Consider the following 13,033-nt stretch of genomic DNA (forward strand, 5'->3'; position numbering starts at 1 on the left):
GATAGATGAATGGATAAGTTGTGGTATATATACACAATGGAATACTATTCGGCGGTAAGAAAAGATGATATAGGAACATTTGTGACAACATGGATGGATCTTGAGAGTATAATGCTAAGCGAAACAAGTTAGACAGAAAAAGCAGAGAACCATACGATTTCACTGATATGTTGTATATAAACTAAAAACAACAAGAGAACAAGACAAACAAATGAGAAACAAAAACTCATAGACACAGACAATAGTTTAGTGGTTACCAGAGGGTAAGGGGGGTGGGGGGTGGGAGATGAGGGTAAAGGGGGATCGAATATATGGTGATGGAAGGAGAACTGACTCTGGGTGATGAACACACAATGGGATTTATAGATGATGTAATACAGAATTGTACACCTGAAATCTATGTAATTTCATGAACAATTGTCACCCCAATAAAATTTTAAAAAATAAAAAAATAAAAAAATAAAAAAAACAAAAGAAATCACAAAACTACAGAACTTCTGGACTTATCTAGACAGATATGTTCTTACATCTAAACATCTGTTTTTTAATTTAATATAAATTAGCATAATAATTTACAAACCATATGAATAATAAAGCCTTTCCACCTTATATATGATTTCAGTTAAATAGGGGAAAATAATGTTTCAAATCATTTAACGTATATTTAACTTTAAAGTAATAACTATAATGAATTATTGACTAGCGTATTTCCTAATAATAGTCAAGATAAAAATGTGTTTCTCAGGGTGACAGCATTTAGGCTAAAAGCTAAGTTTCAACAAGCATATTTATAAAAATATATTTGGAGGAAACAGCGTCATTTGAATATTTAATTAAGTCAAATCCAGGGTATATTTCATTTGCTCTCTTTTGTCATTTAAATATCCACATAGCAAGGATTATTATTCTTTCTAACTTTTAGAATCAGATAGTGTGTCTATTTTCTTAGGCTGCTTTCTCATCGACTTAAGCATCTTTAGCTTGTGTCCTGGTATTGTTTAAGTCAAACCTGACTTTGAAAGGCAAGATAACATCCCTCACAGTTTATTTTTTTCTTCACATTTTGATCTCTTGCCATGCTACTCTTTCATAACGTCAAAATCCCTCAAAGCTTTGACCTAAATAGCAGTCAAAATTTCGGGCACACAATGTTCTTTACATGAGCACAATCAGATGCCTTGTCATCTCGGTCAAAATTCCTATATCCTACTGGATTTTAACCATTACTGGAATATTGCTCATTCTTTGTAGTACCAATCAGCTGAAAGGATTTTTAAAAGATTGAGTATATGCAGTCATTAATGGGGCTGATTGTTTTTCCCCCAGAAACACACTGGAAGATATGCACATAAGTGAGCTTTGTCCTTTCAAGTCACAAGTTCACCCTCAATACACTTGGAATTCTTCTTATGTAATTTTGATCAAGTTCAATGTGACATTCAAGAAAGAAAAGCAATGGCTTTTTTAGTTGAAAGACACTGTTTCGTTGCTCACTCTATCTCCTTTTAATCCCTCTTTCCCTGGAGAGATTCATTTTTAGCTTCCTAAGAGCCCCAAACCCCCCAGCAATGGTTTGGATTGGGCATATGATAGCGCATTTTTGGGAAAAGCCAATGAGCAAAAACTAAAACGTGAGCTTCAGAGAGAAACTCAAGCTTAGTGTTTTAGGAAGTTGAACTTGCCTAGTATAAGTGCATTTATCTGCTTTTGGCCTGGTATGGGAGTGTACAACTGTTTGAAAATACAAATAAATTATAGTGAACCACAACAATCCCTCCAGACTCACTAAACAGGATGCCCTGCATATTAAGGGTGCCATTTTTTTCCTCAGAATGCTTTCACATCTATGGCTTTATTTTATCCTCATCACATTCTATTCAGCAAGCATAACAGATACATGTTGGAATGTATGCAGGACATCATTTTACTAAAAAACTATGTAAACCAGAGCTAGTACTGTTTTATTACAGATTTTGAAACGTTCAAAAATAAGAGGTTAAGTAAGTTGACCTCGGTGGTGGTCTCAGAACTCCTAGGCAATTAACAATAAGGCTTGTTTTTGTTTTTGTTTTTCCTTCTGACTAGCATACCCAAATCAGTAATATTTTGATGAGACATACATACAACCTTCTTCAGAAAATTGTCTCATTCCAAGGGAATATGTATATTTAAACACTGCATTGCTAGGAAGGTCTCCATTGTCCCCAGTGCAGGCAGCATTGTAGAAAACTAGAATGTGGGAATTGGCACATATGCCATTATCTTGCTAATTCAATGTTTTTTGTTTTTTGGTTTTAATATGGTCAGCAGTCTATATCAAAGACCACATGCAAATTACTGGCCTACTGAATAAGATTTTTCTGAGCACAGAGTCTAGGACTATGCATTTTAATGTTTCCCAGGCGATTATTATACAGACTCAAGCTTGAAAACCACTGCATATAATGAAAGTGAAGGAGACCATGACCTATTGCTAAATTATATCTCCATAAACCTATTCTTTCAGAGGGATGCATTTCCAAACAATTTTATCAAATATTGCCAATTATACTTAACATGGTAATTAATCACTATCCAGCAACAACAATCTATGGAATCAAGCGGTACATGTTGGAATAGTATCATTATTGGCTTAAAAAGTATCAAATTTTCTAATGCCTCATGTACTTATTACACAGATGTCAAGAGTATTACAAAGTAGCCATGGCCAGTTCACATATAATAAGAGGAATCATGATCTGGTATTAAAATCACTATTAGATCAAGTAACTATTAAAAATGTATTCAATGGAAGACAAATGGAATTTTTATTATTGCCCAATGATTGCATGGGAAATGATTGCAATTTATACTCCTTCAAATTTTAAATATGAATTTGATTTTAAAAGGAAGCTTGAACTGCGATTGAACATCATATACGAGTATGTTGGCTGATCATATTTTCTTAAATTGTGTTTCTGGAAGCAATACTTCAACTTTCATTTCTCCCTCTTTCAACGAACATTTCCTAAGTGCTACTTATCAGATGTGAAGCCTCAAGAAAACAAATTCCCTCAGAGGGTAAGGGGGGTGGGGGGGAGGGAGATGAGGGTAAGGGGGATCAAATATATGGTGATGGAAGAACTGACTCTGGGTGGTGAACACACAATGGGATTTACAGATGATGTAATACAGAATTGTACACCTGAAATCTATGTAATTTTACTAACAATTGTCACCCCAATAAATTTAAAAAAAAAAAGAAAAAACAAATTCCCTGCATTGTCTCACAACAGAGGAGGTACATGCCTGAAGCTTTTGAATGTGCTGATTGCTACCGTGTTTTCCCGAAAATAAGACCTAGCCAGACAATCAGCTCTAATGCATCTTTTGGAGCAAAAAATTAATATAAGACCCGGTATTATATTATATTATTATCATATCATATCATATCATATCATATCATATCATATCATATTAAAGACTGGGTCTCATAGTAAAATAAGACCTGGTCTTATATTAATTTTTGCTCCAAAAGATGAATTAGAGCTGATTGTCCGGCTAGGTCTTATTTTTGGGGAAACACAGTATAATAAAGATACATGTGTTGAGCTATAAATTGTGACCAGTTAGAAAAAGTTAGCCTCTATAATGCAAAACAATATGGCAGGATATGTTAAATACTATTATAAACAATGTTCATATTTTGAATGACTATCTATGATTCCACCATCTAACAACATCAGATAATAAAAGTTGCTACTTGAAAAATACTCGGTTTTCTTTACCAAAACTTTTAAAATTCTTAACATAAAAGCACATTATGACACTAAGGTATTACTTAGATTTTTTCCTAATCTATAGCCAATATGTGTTAGTGTAACTAAGCCACCCACATTCATGATTTTATGAATCAATGATCTGTGGTAGAAAGGAGGTCCAATGATTAGATTCTCACTTGCTCTAACAGAAAGGGGTCTTCTGTGAAATCAAAGGACTTGGGCCCTAGCCTGCTCCTATCACTTACTTTCCTTTTCACTTACTTTCCTTTTCACTTACTTGCCAATTCACTTTTCCTCCCTACGTTTCCTTTTTCTCATATGTGAAATGCAGAGGTCAACTAATGGCCCTCATGGTTCTAGGAATCGATGACTTGGGGGGTAGATTGTGATGACACAGCTCCCTAGCATTCTTTCTGACTGTTCTAAGACACTCAGATCCCCATTCCCATTGAAGTGGATGGACTTACACTCTAAGACAGTAACTACTTAGTCAATTAGCCCTCCTCCATTTCTCCCACATTTTCCAATAACAAAACCACCGAGACAGCCATGTTTTTATTCCACTGAGTACTTGGCAAGGACTAACCCAGTGGCATCCTTTGTAGGAATATGGTATTGCTCTCTTAATGAAGATTTCAAAACTCTCAAGGAACATTCATTGTAGGATAATTAGTATCACTAACCTGTGATGAACTCTTTTCAAGTTTTTGCACTAAATTATCCCAGCGCTGGGCAAAGTTGTCCAGCCATGCTTCCATCTTTTGGGTGACCGACGTATTTTTCAGTGTTGAAAGAAGATCCTGGTTAAGTGAGCAGAGTTTGTCCATGGTTTGCTTTTTCTTTTCTAGCTCTGTTTTTAGAACCTGTTAAAACAAGAAAGAACACAGAATAAGCCTATGTTACATTATATAAAACATTACAGTTCAATTTGCTTCTGCATGTATTTTCTCATTGGAACAGATAAGAAAATATAGCAATCGTGGATGTAATGGACCAAGAGCCCATAAAAATATAAGTAGAAAATTAAAATCCCAATAATCTTCCCAAGAAGCTTGAAGAGGAAAAATAAAAGTCAGATATGGAATAAACAGCTAGTAGAGGAACTTAAAAGCTACCTTAAAATATTTGAACAACTGCCAAGTAAAAAAGTAGCTTTGCTTCAAAAGGCAAAACAGATCAACATATGGAAATTACTTTTTAACATTTAACAGAACAGTGGAAGGCAGCAGGGCTCTTGAATATTAGTGAATTTCCTCTTAATTCCTGATAGAACTCAAGTGAAATACCACGTGCCAGGAGTACTACAAAGACAAAATGGTTAATTGAGAAGATGAGCATGGTTAAGGAGCTTTCCATTCTGAAATGCTACATGTGGCTAAATTTGCAATGTTACCTATTTCCACAATTTTTGCATTATTCTCATTATTTGGATATAAAAATCATGGTATGAAGTTTACTGACTTTTAAATTTGCTAGCATGTGTTACTCAATTATATTTGACTAATTGAGTAATTATCTTCTAAAACTAATTTGAGAGTCCGTTAAGTAATCGAACTAAGTAACTGAGTATAAGACAAATCCTTTGGAATCACTTTGCATGTTTTGTAAATACGTGTGTGTTTTATGAAGTAATTTTTATGCCATTCATATTTCCAAAGTTTCTGTAAGTTATGGAGGGTTACACATGCCATTTGGTTAATATGGAATGAATAAACAAAGTGGCTTGTGTGAAACCAGTAGATCAAGGGGCTTATACTTTCACTTTATCCATTAAGGTCACCCAGTGCTTTGGGCAATACAATTTCCAGCTCCCAAATACTAGTCCCTGACTTAACATATAAACACAGAACAAGAAGAAAGAATGGAGGAAACTATTTTGCAGCCCCATTACAGTCCCCTCTTTTTGGCAGTAACAAGTACCATAAACATAAACTAAGCTGTGAGACCTGTCTTTCCAAAACGAATGCAAATTTATTTAAGAACAATTAACACTACATAATGCAAAGAACTTGTCATGAAAGAGATGCACCAGTCGCTCATGAACCGAGGTGTCATCGGCGCAGAAATCAATACAACCCCTTGCAGAGGACACTTTATGCGTCTCATTTGGGCATGCCACCTGCACTGATAGCTCTGAACGGCAGGATGCTCTGGTGTCTCCTTCAATTAGTTCCTTCTCTATTCAGAATCTGCTTCACCTGGTATACCTTATATTGCAGTCTTACTGCATGTCATTTTTAAGGAATAAAAGCCAGTTTTGCAGTTCATTTCTAATTTTTCCTTAGTAATTAGGTTTCTTCACTATTTTTCTCAGTTTGAAAGAATGCAATACCAAAATATGAGTTAATACATACAAGTTGAAATCATATCAAAATAAAAGTCTCAGTCTGTGAATTTAGTGATAGACAGATTTTGTACATTGATTTTGTTTAATTCACATGTTAGCTTCCCATTAAATTTAAGTTCATACTTGGACTAGTAGTAAACCAACAGTTTATGGTACCTGCCTAGAGCTGGGACCCACATTTGAATTTCAGCATAGACTGCTCAAATTCTTTATGGTGTTTTATTTTCCATTTTTTTCTTTATTAACGTTTGGCATGCATTTATTTTCTTGTAAGCCATCTCAAGTTCTTTTTGGGAAAAGGCATGGCAGATATATAAAGACACACATTTAAAAATAGAAAGACGTAAATATAATCATCTTTGGCTTACTTTCTCAGAGCTTAAGGAACTATTTTAAATAGCTACTATATGAGTAAGACTAATAGGTGTACCCATTATTTAAACTAAATGTGTGATGATTTGGAACTATTTCAGGACAAGGGTTGAGAGTTATGTTTAAAGAAGAGGAAACAATTTGCACCGGCAATGTATGGGTAACCTCATGTCACCTGAACAGCTTTTCTTAGATGATCTATAAAACTAATTGGATATCCAAAGAGATTCAGTGGCAAATGAACTAAGCATCTTGTGTTAACATTAAGCCAAATGAAGAAGCATTTGGTGAGAAATACAAAAATAAAGGGGAACGTCTCCATTAAATACTTTTAGGAAAAATGCATTCATCCTAAATTAAAAACAGCGTTATTATGAAATTGTGGAATTACTGAATCAATTTATTTTTACCTAAATCTATGACAAAAACACTGTATTAACAAAAGCTTCTAGTGAGTAAATTCTACATCCGTGTTTTTTAAAATGGTGATGGCAAGTTAGCTGTTGTGCCTCAATTTGTTTCCTCTTATTTACTCTGGATCTCTCTCTCTCTCTCTCTCTCTCTCTCTCTCTCTCTCTCTCTCTCTCTCCCCCCCCCACCCCACCCCAATCTCCCAGTTCCTGAACGACTCTCATACCATAACCAACAGGCAGAGAAGACAGGAAATCCATAGTCTTCTCAGATGCATCAAATCATAGTAATGAATTACCTTGTTCCATCTATCCTTGGATATCAGTTCTTCTCAGCGTGGATTTTATGTATGCATATTAAGTAACTCCAATTTAATTGTTACTAATTACTAGAGTATAAAAAAGATGTCTTTCTGCCTATCAAAACCTGATCATAGGTTTTTGGCTGCCACAGAACCACAGAGCTCGGTAAAACTCAGGAGGCAAAAGGAAGCTCAAGAAAACTTGTACAAGGCAGAGGTCAGCTAGGATCTTAAAAGAAGAAGTACCTATATTTTATTTTCATAGAAGCTAGGCACCTGTGCCTACCTCCAAGGTAGGCAGGAAAGTACAGTCAGTAAGTCAGATTGGGCCAGTAACAGAGACGGACAAGAGACATATAAGCTTCTCAAGAAGACAGAATACACATGTTCTATCTGGTCAAAGTTAGATGATAGGAAGTGAGCAAAAGAATGTCCCTTTAGAAAAGGCCCAAGAAATCTTCACCCTATTCTCATCTGAAGCATTCTTCAGAGAGTAACACCAGGGCAATTTCCCTTACACTGGCAAAATTGAATTTCGTACCTACTTTGCATGTAGTTACTTATCTATATACGAGAAGTACTCCAATTTATTCTAATCAGCTGTTGCTGTACTTAGGTAGACTGATCCACTGTGGGGGTTCTTAGCTTGAGGGGACCTCAGAATCTACTGGAGGGCTTGTTGAAATGCAGATTGCTGAGCCCCACTTCCAGGGTTTCTGAGTCCATAGGTCTGGCATGGGGCCTAGGAATTTGCAGTTCTAGTAAGTTCCCAGGTGATGCTGATGCTGCTAGTCTGGGGACCACACTGTGGTGAACCATTGATTCCATCTGGATGGATTCTTTGAGGAGGAGCACAGGAGGTGAGGTCGACGTAGCAAGTCCTGGGAAAATGGCACCGTCAGTGGGGACTTGCTGAGCTCCCATAAGCATTCCATCTATGCCACTGGAGCCCGCAGCCACCTGAGAGTGTCCTCAATTCCGCGGACTCCTTCCTGTAGCCTCTGCACATCATACTCTCTTGGGTCGCCAAGCTCTCCAGAGTTATCCTTCCCTGGCAAACACCACCCTCTCAGCATCTGGCACCCTTCCCCAGAAATATCTCTCTTGCAGATCTGGGCCTTTCCATGATAGCCTACATGAATCAGTAAGTCTCAGAGTTCCCCTCATATAAGCCAGTTTCTTCTTCTCTCCTTTTCTTTTTATCCTTTACAACAAATGAAAATTCAATTTTGATCATACAAAAATAACAGACCTCCATGATTTGGATAAAACTACAGATCCGGAGGAAATGAAATATTTGACTCCTCATCGCCCACCTCAAAGAAAAAGTAGGAGAAAATCCCATGGGTTATTAGTGATGATATTTCAAAACAAATTACACTGATTGTAAATAAAAGAGAGTTTTAGTATACTGTATCTATACCTAGGTATGTAGTAGGAACTGGTGACAGATGGTACCTGTTCTGGGTCTCAGATTGTGACATATTTTAATGAACATTAAATTCTTACTCACTGCCTGAGTCAGCAGGGGAATTTTACCTCAAATTCTAGACCAGCTGTCAGGTTTTGTTAATTGGCTTAAACTATCAAATGGTAAGACTTATCTATAACATATTTTCACTTTGTTCACAAGTAAGGTGACATAATTTGAATTTTAATCATATTGGAGAATTATTGAGACTTTGCTAAGAGAGCATTTTCATGGCCCTGAGGCTACTAAAGTCTTTTGCACACAAAAATGTCAACATAGTGACATATGATTGTTCGAAATGACAGGTCTCGATTACAGTTCTTTTTTGACAAGGAATCGAGTAATATGAGGAGTTCTGAAATAGCCTAGAAGGCCTGGACCTGAGTCTGGCTGTCTTGGTGCTCATTTTGACTCTGCTCCTAATGTTCTATGACAGCTTATCTACATGTCGTGTTTTTTCCTGAGCCTCCATTTCCTCTTCTGAAATAACCTTCTCTCTCTCCTCTTTTTCATGCCCAATGCTCCTTAGTTCAGTTGTTCTAGTTTGTCTCCTTATTACCAAAAGTCTCACTACCAAAGAGTATTCCGAAAACGGAAATGTGATTGTTATCAAACTCTCAATGGATCCCCATCAGCTGCAGAACAAAACTACAAATACATCACTGATACTTTTACTGGTATTTTTGCATTCTGTTGATTCATAACATAGATTACTTTTCAGAAACCTGTCTTTAGTCGTATCATCCTTCAAGAAAGCACATATTCTTTGAGGAATGATTTCTTATTACTAACAAGCTAGTGTATAATAGCCAGTGATACATAAGTGAATCTATTTTAAATTAAAAGCCTAAAGATTAGTAACTATGGAACAAAAACATATGATACACATAAATATTTGTAAAATGGTACACATTTAACAGGGAAAAAATACTTAAGATTAGCTTTAAGTAAATCATTTAATTATTATGAAGTGTAATACATAATATCAATACAGATATCAATAGATTCACTTAGGTAAAATTATGAAACATTATTTACAATAGAGAGTTGACATCAAGTTAGCCCTTAATAAAACGGATCTATCAAATATCAAAAAGAAATCCTAATTAGCCAATGTTTTACTTGAAAAATAAAGCTTAATATTAGATTGGCCTCTCTTTTACTGAAAAAATACTAAGATTCACAGTGAAGAAGAAGCTTGAGAGATCTTTTTCTATCCTGTAAGGTTCAACTCAAACTGGAATGTCTTAGTGCACTGCCAAAGCCCACTCACTTCTCAAAACACAAGTGCTTATAATCAGTGCCATTTGGTTTGCTTAGCACTTTTTCTTGCTTCCCAAACTAGGGTATAAGCCCCTCATATGTGAGAATAATCATCTCCTGTACGTCTCATATTTCTCAGAGAATCTACTTAAGTCTATTACTTTAGAACTATACTACTGAGAACTTTATGGAACTTTCAAATGTACTTCTTCGTGTTACTTTTTTTTTATTTTAACTGAAGGCTTATTCCAGGTATGCTATACATATTAAAGAATACAATTTGGTTTGAAAAGACAAGGTTGAAAATCTACCTACGTCCTGTGGAATTGATGTTTGTATCCCTCCAAAATTCATATGTTGAAGGCCTAACCCCACAATGTGATAACAGCAGGAGGTGGGGTTTTGGGGAGGTAATTAGGCTTAGTTGAACTCATGAGGGTAAAGCCCCCATAACGGGATCAGTGGCCTTTTAAGAAGAGGAAGAGACACCCCCATTTCCACCATGTGAAGATACAGCAAGAAGGTGCTGTCTGGAAGCCAGAAAAAGGGCGTCACCAAGAACCAAATCTGTCAGCACCTTGATCTTAGACTTCCAAGCTTCCAGAACTGTGAGAAATAAATGTCTATTATTTAAGCTACCCAGTCCGTGGTATTTTGTTATAGTAGCTCAAGCTAAGACACTCCAGCTTTCCCTATTTTAATTAAGAAAAGTAACGATTAGATGTAATTAAATAGACCGATCTAAGCAAAAACAATGAACCTCTGCTTTAAGATTTGAAAGAATAGAAAGATGAAATTATGGTGTTAATATAGACTACTGGATTTAAAAAAACAAACAAACTACAGAAAACTAAAATAATACATACAGCCAGTTTTTGAAGACTTGATAACATTTCACTTTGATCCTTAAAGCCACTAGTGTGAATCTTGCTCACTGCATCTTCTTTTTCTGAAAGCCATGTACTAAAAAGGCACTGCAAGAAATCAAACAAATCCCAAAATAAAAATAATGATTAAAGTAAATCATATTTTTTCATTTATTCATTTAACATCTTGCCATGTCTTTCACTGCTACAATTTCCCGGACATGACTCACCTGTTCTTCAGTAAAACGTTGCCATTTTAGAAGGATATCTTGTAAAAGAACCCAGCGATCTTCTGTCCACTTACAGATGTTTGCCCATCGATCTCCCAGTACCTGGGGAAGAGACAACCCACCGCAACATCAGCAAAGAATTTATTGTTAACTGAATTCCATTAAAAATGGCAGGGGTGATTTGAGGAAGTATCTAACTTTGAGTCTCCTATGTATACTAGTTGTAAAGGACGCCCTTCCTGCTTCTGCTTATCATTAGATAAGTGTTGCTGCTTTCTCTTGCCTTTAGATGACAAATACCATATGATCTCACTTATATGTAGAATCTAAAAACAAAATAAAGGAGCACACAAAACGGAAATAGACTCATAAATATAGAGGAAAAACTGATGGTTGCTAGATGGGAGGGATGAGACTGGGAGTAGAAGGTGAGAGGATTAGGAAGTACAAATTGGTAACCCAAAAATAGTCACAGGGATGCGAAATACAGTATGGGGAATATAGTCAATAATGCTGTAAAGATTATTTAGGGTGACAGATGGGTACTGGACTTATGGGGGGGGCTGGGGGAGTCACTTCATAGACTGTCGAGGCCTGACCACTGTGTTATACACCTGAAGCTGACGAAGAATAATACTGAATGTCAACTATAATAAATAAATACACACACACACACACACACACACACACATTTAAATACACACACACATATAGTCACAGGATGTAAATGTAAATTACAGCATAGGGAACATAGTCAATGGTATAGTAACAGCTGTATACGATGTCAGAGGGGTAGTAGATTGGGAGAGGGTGGTTATCATTTGGGAGGGGTGTAAATGTCTAATCATTATGTTCTTATATACACCTGAAACTCAATAAAAAAAACTGAAAAAAAGAAAGAAGAGCAAAAACATTTATAAGAAGTCTGAAGCGGTTATCATACCACTGATTGAAATGTCTCCACAGTAAATGTAAGATAGCAAAGACATAAATACAGAGGATTTTGCAATGATAGTATATAAAATGTGTATCTTCCCCAGCCCAAAGAATAAAAGTCTGACTACCAAACAGAATGCCTAAAAATACCCTTATTTGAAGCCATCTGGTATAATTAGAATTGTTTATATCCTGATTGTAGAAGAAAATTATTATTGATAAATTATATTCACATGTGGATTTAAAAAAATTATTTGAATTATTACAAAGCATTTAAAATGACTGTCTCTCTAAGCTATTCTAGTGAGAAAATCATACTATTCTCTGAGTACCAAGTGCCAGATCCTTAGCATGCCGCTGTCTTTGTGCGCACACTACTTTAATATGTAACATAAACCAAGTACCAATGGTTTTTAGATGAAAAAAAAAATCTATGCTGTGATGATCTGTGTGCAAAGGGAGTGTTTTAAAACCAAAAAAATTGTATCATTTATTTCAACTCCATTATGATGCACTTCAGAGCCTAAAATTTCAACTTTTTTTTTACTTTCTCATAAATAAGATATTTATTTTCCCATAGCCATTGGATCTTTAAAACTAGATGGATGGTAACTAGATGTAATGTGGTGATTATTTTGTAGTGTACACACAAATCGAATTAGGTTCTACACCTGAAACTAATATAATGTTATATATCAATTTACCTTAATAAAAATGCTATTAAAATAAAATGATTTTGTGCAAGTCGAAAAACAATTAGAACTATCTCAAATTATGAGCATGTTTTATTTGGTACAGAGTTAGAGCTAGAAAACTTGTTTATAACTCATATGTTTTACAATTATATCTGGCATTTAAAATAATCCTCAACATAATTTCTACCTTACTTGATGTTACATGTTTGGATCGATCCACCTAGAAGGTATTAACATATGATTCAAATAGTACAAATATAATTAGCAGCATGACAAAATCCACCTATGCCTAGGTTGCTTGGAGGCCCACCTAATTTTTCAAAAATGTGTTTAATTTGCCATCTTTTCAAAAAGGGAGTCCCATGCATGAATAAGGAGTA

At 35.5% G+C, this 13,033-nt stretch overlaps 1 protein-coding gene across 8 annotated transcripts in view; it reads right to left on the reverse strand.

Annotated features, from left to right (window-relative positions):
- The window catches only part of DMD (dystrophin), a 2,122,179-nt gene that overhangs the window by 1,393,189 nt on the left and 715,957 nt on the right, over positions 1-13,033 (reverse strand). For all 8 annotated transcript variants that reach the window (XM_074323910.2, XM_074323908.2, XM_074323912.2 and 5 more), the window contains exons 14-16: positions 11,023-11,124; positions 10,793-10,900; positions 4,445-4,624 (exon numbers count right to left, since the gene is read on the reverse strand). In XM_074323910.2, coding sequence (XP_074180011.2) covers positions 4,445-4,624; positions 10,793-10,900; positions 11,023-11,124 — 390 coding nt within the window. The remainder of the gene's footprint in view (positions 1-4,444; positions 4,625-10,792; positions 10,901-11,022; positions 11,125-13,033) is intronic.

The sequence above is a fragment of the Rhinolophus sinicus genome, chromosome 18, assembly GCF_057876585.1.
Source record: "Rhinolophus sinicus isolate RSI-liver-muscle chromosome 18, RSI-T2T, whole genome shotgun sequence".
NCBI lineage: Eukaryota > Metazoa > Chordata > Mammalia > Chiroptera > Rhinolophidae > Rhinolophus > Rhinolophus sinicus.